Below are 16,056 nucleotides of genomic sequence, written 5' to 3'. Positions count from 1 at the left end.
TTCCCTATTACCTGCTGGAGAAACCAGGTGAGTGATAGGCTGGAGCAACCAAAGACAAAATTTACAAAATTCAGTTCAAGGTGAACTAAAACTGATGTTCTGGGGCTTTAGTCAACCCCAAAAATTTCTTTTAGCCTGAGAGAGAAAAAATAGTTTAATCTTCAAGTTACCGCTTAACATTTAGTCTTTTACTTTGGGTAAAGCCCTAAAAGAAACGGGTATTTCAAATTATATTTGCTTTATTGCCAAAGATACCTTAGGTGCTTGAACCTTATGAAAAAATCAGAGGTTCCTCAGCAAAAAATTTGCCAAGTTCAACCCAGATTTTCAAATCTCCTTTTTGAGATTCTATGAAATTATGAGAAACATCCCAGGAACTCTTGACACCTCTTGTCCTTTATAACCTTAATCTTCTTCAAGAGTCAGAGAAAGCCCAGGTTTCTCTGGCTCCTCCTCATGGTTCTCCCCTCCTGCTTTCGCCCATGATTCTCTGATTCCATCTTCTCTCTCGTTAGATTTAGCCACAGTAGCCCAGGGTCCCATGGAGGAGAGCTGGTGTTTCACACCTTTCACCACTTCTCCTCCTTCTGTTCCTCTATTTTAGCACCCCCCCCAGGCTCCTCATGCAAGTGAAGTTTTCCAGAAGTCAGAGATCAGCTGGGCTTATGGCTGAGCTTGTGCATGGAGCTGGGATTCAGCTGAGGAAAAGGAATAATGGGAAAGGGGAAGAGAGCTGCAAAAATGGGTGGATGCAGCCCCTGTGTCCCATGGACAATAAAGACAAAATGTGCCAGGCTTCACTGCTGTGGAGCCCTGCAAACCAGGCTGTGAGCCCACCTGAGCACATTATTCCTCTGCACACTGGGTGGAGGCCTGTGAGGATAAAACCAGAGCAGGGTCCTGAGGACAGCAGAGCCATCCCCCAAGAGTGTCACTGTGACACCCAGCCAGGCTGTGTCCCACAGGGCATTTCTGCACTGGCTCCTCTCTGCTCTGCACACCAAACGTGTCCCCATGGCATCAGGGGGAATGCTGTGGTTAGGGCACAGATGAGGGCACAGGGACTGCTCCAGCTCACTCCCTGTGTGCTCTGGGTAAAGCTGTTTTCACTGCCAGAGGTTCACTGTCCAGGGATGAGAGCAGGCCCTCAGGTGTGCCCTCTGGGCCGTTTGTATTCACTGAGAGCTGCCCAGGAAGGTGTTGTGAGTGCAATAAGTTCTCATACTCAGGAGATGCCCAGAGACCAGATCCTCCAGGCTCACCTGCCTTTGGTGAGGAGTGGGAGAGGGGCCTCAGCGGCCGTGCACCCCTCTGGCGCCCAGCCTCCCATCCAGAAACAGGAGAGGGTGCATGAGCAGGCACAGTCCCAGCCCAGGCACTCACCAGACATTCCCTCCAAAGAAAACCTGCACACATAGAGGTGTTCAGAGCTGGGCCTCACACAGGCAGGGAACAGCCCAGAGTTTAGTATGTCTCCCCTTTGTTTCTTTCCTTTTTTTCCCCCCCCTTCTTCTTTTCTTTCTCTCTTTTTGGCAGCAGGAAGATTGTTTAAAGTTGCTAATAAATTCCAGTTAATGAAGCCTGAAAAGCCAGAGCTGGGAGCCAAGAGAAACAAGAGCAATCAGTACAGAAGGAATAGAAAGAGATCTTGAAAGCCGGCCTGGGAATAATAACATGTTGAAATGTGTTCGCCGGCGAGGGCTTTGTTACCGCGCTTTGAATCCAAGCGCGAGTGCTTGGTGCCAAGAGGGGAAACTGCAGCCAAAGGCAGGTGTTCATTGCCATTCACCTCTTGCTTCGGGGCACAGCGGCAAGATCAGACCCCTTCCCAGCCACTGGCTCTTTCACCTGCCTGTTCTCGGGCCCCGGGGGCAGAGGGACTCACCGGCATGGGGAGCAGGCTCAGCACCGCGCTCAGCACCCGCTGCTGCCTGCTCTGCCAGCCTGGGGAACAAGGAATGGCACAAAAGCAAAATGAATTAAAATGCAGTGTCCTGGTTTAGGGCAAATTTGGGAGAAAACCTCCAAAAGGGGGGCCCCTCCAGAAAGCAAACCCACATGGCCCTTCCCCACAACTGGGTCGGGAAGGATTCCTTGGAGAGAAGTGGAAAGAATCAGTTTATTTAACAGGCAAAGCGCCCCCAGCACACAGAATGAACAATACCAGGTGACAACACTCTTTTACTGCTCTGAAAAAGATGACAACTTCAGAAAGTCTCTCTTGGGGGTGGCCTCTCTGTTATCAGTCCCTCCAGCATTGGGAATGGCTGCTGCCCAGAGCAGGCCACGCTAGGCCACAAGGTGCAAACTCTCGGTGTTTCCCAGGTCCCAGTCCGGAGCAGGCTTGAGTAGGTCCAAAAAAAGGGAAAGGAGAAACAGTCAAGGGAAAATTTGGGCTGCTTAGCTAAACTAACTAATGAGCAGAAGCAAAAAGCAAGAGCAAAGCAAAAAGCAAAGCAAAAAGCAAAAGCAGCACCATGTACTGCCCTGTCTCTGTGTCCCACCAGCCGTGGGGGAGCGGCTGATAACAAAACCAAAACAAAACATTCGCTCTTCAGAGCCAGTCTTGAAGACACAGGACATGATATCCAGCATAAACAGAACACAGGAATGGGGATACAAGCATCATAACATCACCCTAGGACATGCAGGCATGGCAATGCAGCAGCCCTCCTCTCCTGCTTGTACCTGTGAGGGAACCCCCCTCTCACTCCCCCTTCCCATGTGGTCCAATGGAGCCATCACAGCTTATGGGGCACCAGGGCTGCTCTTGGCTACCCTTGCCTGCTGTTAGAGCACCCCCAGCCCCCCATCAGCCTCCAGGCATCTGGAACATCCCCCCTGGGGGGTGCTCAGCACAGGCTCTCACTCCAAGGCACTGTCACACCTGGAGGAGGCAGCACTGTAGTGGGGCATGGCTCCTGTGAGAGTGACAGCTCCTCTGTGGCAGCAGGGCTGGCATTCCTGGGCAATGCTCACATGTGCTGGCACTGCGCTGAGCAGCTGCTTCTGGAGCAGTGCAGTGTCTGAAGTAGGGGACTCCTGAGACAGCAGCTTTGGTGGGGTTTCCATGACGCATCATGCTGGACAGGGGTCATGGAGACACAAATGCTTGTAGGGCCATGAAATTATTTTGCCATGCTGAGATTTGGAGGCAGAATCCACAGCAGAATTCACTGCTCCCTTGGCAGTCACCTTGCCTGGCATAGCCCTCCACTTCCAGGTGGCCATAGCTAAAGAGCTGCAGCTCTGAATTCTTGGCCTCTGTGGTTCCCCCAGGACTCTGCACAGCTCCTGTGCAGAGAAGGCACCAGGGCACAACTCATTGTCATAAAGGAGACCAGCTCTGGTTGATCCAGGACTTTCTGGCACCAGTCCTTGGCAGAGGATGGTGCTGCTCCATCAGTTCAGTGGGTGAGCAAAAGCACAGAGAGAGTTAATGGATAATTCCTCTGATGAAGCCTTCTAAAGCTCATCCCTGTGCATGGGGTGAGGACTGTCCTTAGCAATGGCCAAGGTGCAGGAGAGAAGGGCTTCTAAGGGGTTGTCTATCATGAACATTGACCAATGAGGCCAAGATATTGCAGCTCCCCAAATGAAATTCAAAATATTTGGAAATTTTAGAAATTTCCATTCTATTTCTACTCCATTTAGACCAGGGAGAGTGTTCAGCAACTGAAAAATCCTTGCTAGGTGGGATAGCTGGCCCCAGTTTTCCTGGAAACTGCTTTCCATATGACTAATTATGTTCTGGGTACCCCAAGTGGAGCACCAAAAGTAGAGTCAAAAGTGAAAACTGCTCTGAAGGTTTGGAGGGAACAAACAGAAAACCTTTGCAATTTATAATATAAAGAGATGGAGTGAAGGTTTTCAGTGTCCTGTTCATTAAGGAGCTGTGTCTCACTAATATTACTTGGCAAATGAATGCAAACTGGCTTGCATATGAGCATTCATGTGGGTTGAAAACTGGCTTGAGGACCATAAACAAAAGAACAAATGCGATCAATCTATCGAGTTGGAACAGGCACTGAGGGGGCACAGCGAGCAGGGCTACAAACAGGCACAGTCTTCTCCTCAGGGATGGAGTGAGACAGCACAGACCACATTAGAGGCATCTTCAGGAGATACCACACTAGGACCAGCTGCAGATTCCTGTGTGAGAAGGAAGAGTCCAGGCCTGGCCCTTTCCTCAAATGCACCATGTTTTCACTTGTTGACTTAATTGGCTTCATTCCTGCTTTGCACCAGCACAAGAACAAACCCAGGCATGACACGGGGCCTGTGGTCCCCTGTGTGCCATGGGGAAGGCCCAGGCTTGGCAGGATGACACAGTTTAGGCAGGAGCATGGAGTGTCTGGGCACACTGCCTCGAGAGGTGAGTGCTTGAGAAACCACCCTGAGCAGGAGATCAAAGGGGCGGCCGACACGCTCAGTGAAACTTTGGCAAGGGGAGAATTTCACTGGGATATGGACACACATGTTTGTCCTGTCCTGCCAATGGGCAACGTTCCTGCCTCCTAATGTGAGTGATAAGAGCATCCCTGAGCTGCCTGAGCACCTGACATGAGCCATCTTGCCCAGCACAGCCTTCGGGCGTGCCATGGAAGTTGCAGCATGACCAAGAAGCCCAAGATACAGGAGGGTTGAGCCTGTGGTAACTGAACAGCAGCAACCATACAGTGGTAAACCATGAGTTTGTTCCAACTTGGAGTGTATTGGGAATGCAGATCAAAGCCTGGAGGAATGTTCCCAGAAATCACGGGAGTGGTGGAAGGGGAGGCGGGGGGGCAGGATCTAAAATCCACCACAAGCTTTCTGAAGCAAGCCAGCCACATCCAGCTGTCACCCTCCCCTTCTACCTGCCCCTTCCCTCCTTCTTCTATCAGCCACTTTTTAAACGCAGAGCTTTCTCTTTCTCCCAACCCCATGTCACAGTGTAAACTTCAGAAGAACAGGACATAACACTGAATGAAGTCTGTCCTAAAAAGAGCCCTGAGCAGGCCTAGAGCTGAGCCCATGTGGACCAGAATTTCAGCCCTGCAAGAATAGCTCCTCTTCCCTGTGCTTAGGGCAAAGGCAGTGCCTTTCTGTCCTCCTTGGTGGGGTTATTCACCCAAGCTCCTCCACAGAAGGAGTGAATTAGGAGCTGTCTCAGGGGATGTCACACTGGCAACATCACTTCAAATGTTATTGTTCCATTTTAAATGGAAAGGAAAGAACCATTTCACTGCGTTTCCTGTGGGATCTGAATCCTGCAGATATATTCAATGGGTGCCTGTCTGCCAAGCAGGGGGATTTCTGGAGAGTTTGAGTGAGAGGGACAGAGGGAACCACGGACCTGGAAGAGTGCCAAGTGACCATGGACAGAGGAAGGGTCACACACAGGAAGATTTTTATGTCTTGGGTCTCTGACATGACCTGGCACAGGAGTTAATGGCATGGAAGCAAGAACTGGAGCCTCCCTCTGCTCTGGAGCCAGGCTGGCAGAGCTGGGGGTGCTCACCTTGAGTAGAGAAGCTCCAGGGAGAGCTCAGAGCCCCTGCCAGGGCCTAAAGGAGATCCAGGAGAGCTGGAGAGGGACTGGGGACAAGAGATGGAGGGATAGGACACAGGGAATGGCTCCCACTGCCAGAGGGCAGAGGTGGGTGGGATAATGGGAAGGAATACTTGGCTGTGAGGGTGGGCAGGCCCTGGCACAGGGTGCCCAGAGCAGCTGTGGCTGCCCCTGGATCCCTGCAAGTGTCCAAGGCCAGGATGGACAAGGCTTGGAGCACACTGGGACAGTGGAAGGTGTCCCTGCCATGGCAAGGAGTGGAATGAGATGAGCTTTAAGCTCCCTTCCAACTTAAACTGTTCTGTGGTTCTATGATATGTTTCCAGTGCTCACCCTTGACAGGACACCCCAAAAGGCTCACCCATTCCTGGTCTGCTCTCAGAGAGGTGGCACAGCCATGCTCCCCTGCCTGGAACACCTGGAACACCCCCAGCAGCATCAGCACCTGTCCTGGAGGTCCAGCAAACCCTACACCTCCAGACCCTGTGTGCACAGCCAGCCATGCAGCCCTCTAGGAAAGGGAAAACTCAGCCTGTGTGCACAATCACAGAACTGTCCCACCTCCCAGCCCCTGCACAGAAGTGGGCAGAGCCCATGTTGGACCCCAGTGACACTGTCAATGGCCTTGAGAGGAGAGTTCAGAGACGTGGTTGTGGTTGGGGCCTCCCTTTGGGCCTGCTCCTGGCCTGGCATGGACCCTGACCCTGGGGAGAGGAGCTGGGCTGCCCCAGGGGCAGGGAGGAGTAAAAGGCATGGAGAGAAGAGCCAGAGACCAGAGGTGAGCCAGGGACAAGGCACAGCCTGGTGCAATATGGCCAAGGACAGAAACATCTGCAGCAGCAGTGAGGCACGGGGCCTTATCTGGGGCTGGGGGTGCTTTGGGCCTCTAAATTCACCTGAGAAACCTCTAATTTCACCCAATGAAAGTAGGGCATGTGCTTCAAAATAACACAGAGTTATTTCTCCCTTATGTTCTGTGTTACCCACAGAGCTGAGGTGCCACCAGCTGGCTCTGCAGTGTCCCACCAGCATCTGGGGCTCCCCGGCACCCTCTGAGGCCGGCGGCCCCAGATGGGGCTCCATTTCAGCTCCACATTCCTCTCCTGCTAATCCTGGAGGTCCCAGATCCATTCAGGGAGCTGGCAAACCCTCAAACACACCCAGGGAAGTGAACAGGGAGGCACAGAGCTGCCAGAAGAGGCACTTTGGGCCTGGAATAGGTGTGAGCAGCCTGGAGCTGCAGGAAGGTGAGGACAGGCAGGCAGGGAGGAGAGGAGGATGCAGGAGCAGGCTTCTAATCCTGGGGGTCCCAGATCCATTCAGGGTCCTGGCAAACCCTCAAACACACCCAGGGAAGTGAGCAGGGAGGCACAGAGCTGCCAGAAGAGGCACTTTGGGCCTGGAATAGGTGTGAGTGGCCTGGAGTAGGTGCGAGCAGCCCAGAGCTGCTGGGAGGTGAGGACAGGCAGGCAGGGAGGAGAGGAGGATGCAGGAGCAGGCTTCTAATCCTGGAGGTCCCAGATCCATTCAGGAACCTGGCAAACACTCAAACACACCCAGAAAAGAGAGCAGAGAGGCACTTTGAGCCTGGAATAGGTGTGAGCAACCCGGAGCTGCGGGGAGGTGAGGACAGACAGACAGCCAGGGAGGAGGAGGATGCAGGAGCAGGCTGAAGATGCCGTGCAGGAACACCTCCCCTCCAGGCAAGCACTGCAGCCTCCCGGACAGCACTCCCTCCCTCCCATGTGGAAATCAGCAATCAAAAGCAGCAATTACCCCAAATCACAGCCCCTAAGTGACAAATAGCCCAGCCTGCCAGGCGGATCATGTGCTGCAGGAGGCAGGTTCCAACCTGCTCTCACACATTAAAGAGACGACCCTGTGCTGTTTGTGCTGTCAGAGGCCTCATTATGGGAGAGATTTTCTGCAGATTCCCGAGGGGAGGGAGAGCTCAGACACCCACACGGGCTCTGCCACCGGTGAGCCTGGCTGCCCACAACACCTTGGTCCCCTCGGTGACCTCTGCAGAGCCCTGGATCCCTGTCAGAACCCAGGACATCCCTCTGGCTGCCCTGGAGGGCTCCAGCCCCTGCCCAGGGGGCTCAGAGACCCTGGCACAGAGCCCCAGACCCCTTTGCCTTTGATTTAGCCCTTGGAAAAAACAATTACCAAGCTTTATATGAAGGATTACAAGCCACGACAGTTTAAATAGAATGACAGTGAATTTATCACAGAGTGAAAAATAGCTTTTTGAAGTTTTTAGCATGGGGGTTCAGGGGGCAAGATGGAGGAATCTGGGCATGTCCAGCCTTTCTCCTTCTTCTTCTTAGCTTCCATCTTCCGCTGTGATGTTGGCACTTTTAGATCGGTTTAAGGTAGAAGCTCACTGTCTAACACATGTGATAGGTGTTGGGAAGTAATTGTAAATATTGTACACGTAGTTTTTAGCATAAAAAGATAACACTGCCCCTAATAATACTAATAATAATACTAAAAAGTTTTTATATTTTTTAGTATAAAAAGATAACAGGGGCAGGCAGAGTGCCTCTGACTCTCTTGCTGAGTGGACCTCGGCAGGGCAGGGGAAAGAATTTTATAGATAAGGAACAATAAACAACCTTGAGACCGAGAACTGAAGAGTTCTGACTCCTTCTTCGAGCACCAGGCTGGGAAAAGAGACTTTAACACATCTCAGGGTCACTGTGAGCAGCAGAGATCCCAAGAGTTCCCCTGCACTCTTCCAGGCAGGATTGCACTGCTCAGCCTCCACACCTGTCTCCTTCCCCTAAAAAATGCCTAAAAAGAAACAAGAGATAATGAATACCTTTGCCAGGTCTGTGCTAAAAATCTTGGGTTGTTTGTGCCCAACCTCTTGGGCCTGGTTTGGACTTTGTGTGAGAATGCAGATGAGCCTGGTCACAAATGATGTTCACTGTCTCTGTTTTGGAGATGCAATATTCCACTCCAAGTCAAGTAGACAAGATTCTTGCCCAATTGTAGTGGCAATTTGGGGTCTTAATCAGGTTGTTGAACTGTCTTTATGATTTCTGGATGATGGGGGCTGGGACTTCATCCATGTTTGTCCTCAAAACAAGAGGAGAAAGAGAAAAGTCACCTCTTCTCTAGATCAAGCCTAGATTCAGAAGTTCTGGACTTCAGTCCTGGCTCAACCACATGTTCCCACCATAGTCCTGATGGTAACAGTGATCCAGTTTCTAATGGCAATGAAAAATGCAAATACCTTTTAATTCCTCAGCTTGCTCTGGGCCTTGTTGAATTTTGAATTCTAAGATCAGGTGATGCTGTACAATGGCAAATCCCACAGGTTTCCTTCAACAAATTCTTTCAGGAAATTCTGAATGTTCTCCCCTGCTCTTTTCTCTATGTCACAGATACGTCCCATTTTCCACTGTGATGCTGCTCTTTGCTTCCTCTCCCATCCCTTTGGCCCTCATTCACCAGCCAGGATTTAGGGACAGTCCTAAATCCATGAGCAGAAACAGCTCTGCCCTGCTGCAGTCTCTCTGCCAAGGCTGGCATGGAGCAAGGTCTGTGGGCTGCTCACTCCTTGTGCTGTATTTCAGTGCTGGGCACCTGTGTCTATCCAAGAAATGGCTTTGAGCAATGAGCTGTCTCTGGATGCTGAAAATGCTGGATTCAGGTCTGGCAGAGCTGAGATTTTCTGTGCTGCTCCTCGGGCTGGGCCAGGGGATGCGCTGGGATTTTCTTTGCTGTTCCTCAGGCTGGGCCAGGGGATGATGCTGGGATTTTCAGGGGATGATGCCCAGCTCAGGCTTGTGGCCCAGCTTGCAGGTGCTGCAGCCTCCCCTGGAGGGGACAGTGCAGCATGGAGGGGTTGTGAAGCCTCTGCACGCAAGGACTGTCATCACAAGGATGCTGACACATGACTGCCTCTTCTTTCCACTGCAGGCGCCTCTCTGGAAACCAGATCTCCAGGATCCCAGGGGAAGCTTTCTCTGGCCTCTACAGCCTGAAGATCCTGTAAGTAACTTGTTCCTCTTTGCAGGGCAATCCCTGTCCCTGCCTCTCCCCAGCCCCTGGCCATGAGCAGGGACCTGCAGCCATCCCGAGGGGATGCAAAGCTTCAAGGTGTGGGGTCAGGTGTTAAACCCACCCTGGCAAACCTGCCCTTGGTGATTGAGGAGCTCTGTCCCACTCCACTGAGGAGCTGTGTCCCACCCAATGGGGAGCTGTGTCCCCACCCAATGAAGAGCTGTGTCCCTCCACACTGGGGAGTTGTGTCCCCCCACAATGGGGAGCTGTGTCCCACCCCAGTGGGAGTTGTGTCCCCCCTCAATGAGGAGCTGTGTCCCCCCACAATGAGGAGCTGTGTCCCACCCCAATGAGGAGCTGTGTCCCCCACAGTGGGGAGCTGTGTCCCCCACAATGAGGAGGTGTGTCCCTCCACACTGGGGAGCTGTGTCCCACCCCAGTGGGGAGCTGTGTCCCACCCCAATGAGGAGCTGTGTCCCTCCACAGTGGGGAGCTGGGTCCCACCCCAGTGGGGAGCTGTGTCCCACCCCAGTGGGAGTTGTGTCCCACCCCAATGAGGAGCTGTGTCCCCCAAAATGGGGAGCTGTGTCCCACCCCAATGAGGAGCTGTGTCCTCCCCAATGAGGAGCTGTGTGTCCCCCAACAGGGGAGCTGTGTCCCCCCAATGAGGAGCTGTGTCCCCCCCAATGAGGAGCTGTGTCCCCCAAAATGGGGAGCTGTGTCCCACCCCAGTGAGGAGCTGTGTCCCCCACAATGGGGAGCTGTGTCCCACCCCAGTGGGAGTTGTGTTCCCCCACAATGGGGAGCTGTGTCCCCCCCAATGGAAGTTGTGTCCCCCCCAATGAGGAAGCTGTGTCCCACCCCAATGAGGAGCTGTGTCCCACCCCAATGGGAGCTGTGTCCCACCCCAATGAGGAGCTGTGTCCCCCCCAATGAGGAGCTGTGTCCCCCAAAATGGGGAGCTGTGTCCCACCCCAATGAGGAGCTGTGTCCTCCCCAATGGGGAGCTATGTCTCACCCCACAAACTGGGCAGGTCCCCCTAGGGCATGGTGTGCCCACAATGTGCCCTGTGAGAATCTGCAGAGGTTGACATGGTGCATAAAACTCACCAAACCCCCCTCAAGTGGTGTCCCCCAAATGTGGAGCCCAGACCCCAAATTGGCCCCTTCTGCTCTGCTGCTCTGTTGGGGCTGGGTTGGAGCAACTCCAAGGTCCAGGTACCTGGGAAAGGGTAAGCTGGGAAAGCTGCCCTCACCACAAAGCCCTTCACAGCCCAGGAGGCCTTTGCAGGGCTCTGGAGTGACCTGGGAAAGGTTGGGATCCTTAGGCAGTGTGACCTAAGGGATCCCATGGAGGCAGCTGGACCCTGGAGCTCTGCAGCCATCAGGGACCTGCTAACCGGGCTCCATAAATGTCACTGCAGGCTAAACCTGCTCAATAAATGTCACTGCAGGGTATCCCTGCTCAATAAAGGCCATTGCAGCTAACTCTGCTCAATAAATGTCAGCGCAGGCTAACCCTGTCCAATAAAGGCAATTGCAGGCTAAACCTGCTCAGTAAAGTGACTGCAGGCTAAACCTGCTCAATAAAGTGACTGCAGGCTAAACCTGCTCAATAAAGACCATCGCAGCTAACCCTGCTCAATAAATGTACCCGCAGGCTAACCCTGCTCAATAAATGTCACTGCAGGCAGCACCCACCCCTGCTGCCCAGTGGGGAAGCTCTGAGAGACAAATCTCCTCTGGAAACTTTGGAATCCCCACTCATCTGAGCTGTCTCTGCTGTGGCAGCCACACTCACCCCTTCCCAAGGTGTCCCACTCCTCATGGAGTTACTCTGTTCTTGTGTCCCTGTGACAGCCCCCAGGGTCTGTGCAGGATGTTGAGGTGGGAGTCCCTTTCTCCCTGAGGAACCATCTTAAAAATCTTCTGCAATAAACATTTCATCCCCAAGGGGATGTTTTGAACTCAGCCACAATGAGAAATTGTTGTAGCTGGTCCAGTTTATGCAGAGAGAGCAGGTACAAACCTGCTCCCAGGATTAGAGAGTATAAGGCTGTTTACTACGTCTTCTGAAGATGTAAAGTATGAATCCTGCCCTAAATCTCAGGGCTTAGAGATTTATCCATCCCCTGCATTAGGCAACAAATCAAAGGAACTGAGGAAAAACCGCAGCTCTCCCACCCAATTTCAACAAGAGGAGCCTTCTGCTCTGGGGACGGGAGCTTTTCAAGGTGCTTTTGATCAATTCTGTTTGTGTCAGACCTGGGTGAGGGCAAATGCAACTTTCCTGGAGCAGTGCCTCCCTTCAGAGCCCCGTGGGGAGGAGAGGGTGAGCTCTGCCCTAGGACAGGGCCACAGGCAGCAGGGACAGGCTCACCAGGGACCCAGAGGCAGCAGGAGTGAGGGATCAGGTCATTTCACCTGGAAATATTGCATTGAGAAGCTTGGGGAGTGAGGGATCAGGGCATTTCATCTGGAAATATTGCATTGAGAAGCTTGGGGAGTGAGGGATCAGGGCATTTCATCTGGAAATATTGCATTGGGAAGCTTGAGGAGTGAGGGATCAGGGCATTTCCGCCTGGAAATGTTGCATTGAGATCTTGAGGAGTGAAATAGAAAGTTCATGGGTGGACCAGTGTCTCACCCCACTCCAGGGCATCTCACCTGGAAATATTGCATTGAGAAGCTTGGGGAGTGAGGGATCAGGGCATTTCACCTGGAAATCTCCACCAAAATCACACACATATTCCCCTCTTCAGAGGGTATCTGGAGATGGGGATCTGAAGACCCCATGAGACAGGAAACGTCAGGGAGATGTTGAGATGTCAGGTATTAAAGACAGGAGCATGGAGGAAAGTCCTGTCTCCTCACTCTAGGCAGAGGCAAAGCACTGAGTTTATACTTAACCATTCTGGCTCTGCTGAAAATCAAGGGAGAAGAGGACTCAGAGAGGGCAAATCACCCTTCAGGCTTCACACTGAACCTCCCTGGGGGTATTGGCCAGTGAAGGGCTGCTGGGCTGGAACCCCCTGCCCTGAGACACCAGCTGTGGTGCTTCTGCTCCTCTTGATGCTGGGCAAGCCCTGGCCAGGCCACGCTGTCCCACCTGGGCCCTGCCCTGCAGGACACGAGCAGCAGCAGAGCAGCAGATGACAACAGGCAGAAGGATGGGGAAATGCCAAATCCTCACCTCTGGGGAGCATGGAAGAGAAACTGCAGGGCTGGTAGAAGAGTGGGATGGATGGGGCTCCCCCAGCCATGTCCCCCTCCTGCAGCTCCTGTGCTCAGCTGGGCCCTGGGCAGCACAGGGGGTCCCAGGGCTCACAAGGGCCCCTCCAAGCCTCTGCACTCTGGCACTCACAGCTGCTGCCCCCTCAGCTCCTCTGCTGTGCCCCTCACAGCTCCCTGCCCCTCTCATCCCCCTCTGCCCCTGCCTGGGGGTCTCTCCCCTTCTGCTGGCCATGCTCGGGCCAAGGGCAGGGGCAGCGAGCACCAGGAGCTGCCTCTGCTGCCCCCAGAGCCCCTTCCCATGGGGGGCACGCTGCCAGGCTGCTGGCACCCCCCTGCCAGGGCTGGCACCCCACAGCACGTGGGGCTGCTGGCAATGGGCCCTGCAGCTCCATCACCACGGGCTGAGCTTCTCCTTCTGAGCTGTGCAAGGGCCCTGGGAGCCCCAGGGATGGATCCTGGGGGTTCTCTGCAGCCCCTGGGATGGAAACCTCATCCAGGTGGGCAACAGGGACCAGCACAGCCCCTGGGGCTCCTGCTCCTGCAGAGGGATTTGTTTCTGCAGCCCAGGTGTGCTGGGGAGATAAACCCTGGGTCCTGCAGCCCAGTGAGAAGGATTTAGGTTCTGGTGGTGAACAGTGAATCAGATGAGGTTGTGACAGTGTTCACAGGGGTCTGAGGAAGAGGGAAGAGATGAGGATCTGACTCCATGTTTCAGAAGGCTTGATTTATTATTTTTTGACATATATTATATTAAAACTATACTAAAAGAATAGAAGAAAGGATTTCATCAGAAGGATGAATAGACAGAAGAATAGAAAGAGAATGTACAGGCAGATTTCATTCTCTCTTCCTTGTCTTGGCAGACCCCTTGGCACCCTGCAATGTGTACATGACAGACCAGGGCTGATCCCCATCCCTGCCTAAGAACAGAAAAAGAAAGAATGATAACAAAGGCTTGTGGCTCGGACAGAGAGTTTGAGCCAGCTGACTGTGATTGGCCATTAATTACAAACAACCACATGAGACCAATCACAGATGCACCTGTTGCATTCCACAGCAGCAGATAATCATTGTTTACATTTTGTTCCTGAGGCCTCTCAGCTTCTCAGGAGGAAAAATCCTAAGGAAAGGATTTTTCATTAAAGATGTCTGTGACATGAGGTCACTTAACCTGGAGGAGAGGGGACTGAGAATGGACACAGACCTTCAAGGACAAGGGGAGGAGGGTGGATGCTCACAGCGACTGCTCCACCCATGAACCTCTTATTTCACAAAGTTCCTGCTCCCTCAAAACAGGAGCACTACCAGACCCCACACCACTGGGAGCATTTCACTTTCAAAAGTCTCTGATGGTTCTCCTGGCCTGTCTGCAGTGGGATATGGTGCTGCCATGGGCTCTCACTACAGCTGCTGCTGCAATGAGTCAGGAAATCCATCATCTCCATTTGTGAACACGAGGAATAGCAGGTTTTGGAGTAGATGGCAGCAGGGATATTGGGGATGTTGTGTTTAGAGACATGGGTGCTGTGTCCCAGGCTGGCTGAGGTTTGACAATTTGAGAATGGCTGCCCCAACCATGACCAGCTGAAACCTGGGCAATTCAGCAGCTGACTCACAGCAGGGTCAAAGATCTTCCCTCTGGTGGCAAGGGAGTCCCCTGAGGAGGCAGGCTGATATCTGGGGATGGAAACAATTTTCTTGGTTTAATTTTAGTGTGCTAGAGCCCTAGGGCTAATTGCAATCATGTGCAGGTCCACAAGTAAACTCTCACATGCTTCTTGGGCTGTCAAGGGGCCTGGTGCTTTCCCAGTCTTCCCAGAGAATCAGTTTATGTTTAAAAAAGGATGGGAAACACCCTGGGAATTCCTCCACCAACCCGCCTGTGCAGATGGTCTCTCCCTGCCCTCGGAGTGAATCCCAGAGGTGCTGCAACCTGGAGCAGATTCTTGGCTCTGCCTCCTCTGGCTGCTTCACTGCACAAAAACCACCTGGAAAGTGGCCATGGAGATAGGCCTGTGCAGAAAGCATGCAGGGGTACACCCAGGGAAGCAGGTGTGTGGAAACCTGGAAGGGAGCAGGGCAAGAGCCCAACCAAACACCGTGCCCCAGATCTGCTGGGATGGGCTGGGGTCTTCATGCATGGAGCCTGGAGCCACCAAGGGCAAGGGTCTCCTCAGCCCCCTCAGACAGGGCAGGCTGACAGAGGGGATGGTGGACAGGAGCTGCTGCTCAGGGGTTTTCTGCACTGGCAAGTCCAGCCCTGTGCAGAGACTTTGGGAGTGCAGCTCTTCTGGGGCTGCTCTGCAGCACCCACCTCCTCTCCACAGGGCTGATGCTCCTCAGTGCAAGCTTCATTGCCAGGATCACTGGAAGCCACTCCACAGCCTGCTTTGATCCCTCTGCAAGCTCCTTCCCTTTCAAAATCAACTCCCTTTCCAAGGTGGCAGAATATGCTGCTTAATGAGAGTATCTGGAAAACTGGAAACCTCTCCATCCTTCCAGAGCTCCTCATGAGCTGCCTGGATGCTTCTCACCTCCAGGTGTCCTGCCTGGAGCTCCATCAGCAGGAAGGTCCCATCCCAGCTGGCCATGGGCTGACTTGTGCTGCCACAGCTTCCCAGACACCCCAGCCTTGCTCAGGTGTCCCTGCACAGCCAGGAGTGCCCCTGCTCTGACTCCTGGCTAAACAGGCTGCACCAACAGCAGGGCTCTCTAGCCAAGAAGGAATCCCACACCAAACTCCACGGGGAAAGACTCCAAGTGCAACCACAACCTCACCCCAAAGCATGGAGGGCAAAATGCCTGAGTGCATCCTCCTGGCTGCAGACCCTGCTCCCACAGCAGGCCCATCCTGGCACTCCATTCCTCAGCAAGCCCCAGCCAGCCTGGGGGAGTGTGCAGAGCCTGTGCTGCCCAGCCTGCCTGCACAGCCCAGGGTGTGAGCACTGCCCAGCTCTGTCCTGGGGTGTGAGCATTGCCCTGCACTGCCCAGGGTGTGAGCACTGCACAGCCCGGGGCGTGAGCACTGCACTGCCTGGGGTATGAGCACTGCAGTGCCCAGCACTGCCCCAGCATTGGCCTGGCCAGAATTGCCCTGCACTGCCCAGGGTGTGAGCACTGCACTGCCCAGCTCTGCCCCTGCCCTGCCCACCACCATCCAGCACTGCCCAGCACAGCTTAGGGGGTGAACACTGCACTGCCCAGGGTGTGAGCACTGCCCAAAATGCCTGCACAGCCTGGGCAGTGAGCACAGC

General features: G+C 53.5%; 1 protein-coding gene across 1 annotated transcript in view; it reads left to right on the top strand.

The window, feature by feature from the left end:
* The window catches only part of LGR6 (leucine rich repeat containing G protein-coupled receptor 6), a 173,013-nt gene that overhangs the window by 67,883 nt on the left and 89,074 nt on the right, over nt 1-16,056 (top strand). Inside the window, exon 3 of the mRNA XM_058039639.1 lies at nt 9,485-9,556. Coding sequence (XP_057895622.1) covers nt 9,485-9,556 — 72 coding nt within the window. The remainder of the gene's footprint in view (nt 1-9,484; nt 9,557-16,056) is intronic.

The sequence above is a fragment of the Melospiza georgiana genome, chromosome 23 (genome assembly GCF_028018845.1).
Source record: "Melospiza georgiana isolate bMelGeo1 chromosome 23, bMelGeo1.pri, whole genome shotgun sequence".
NCBI lineage: Eukaryota > Metazoa > Chordata > Aves > Passeriformes > Passerellidae > Melospiza > Melospiza georgiana.
The sequence above is the reverse complement of the archived record's forward strand: the minus strand, read 5'-3'. Positions and strand labels throughout refer to the sequence as shown.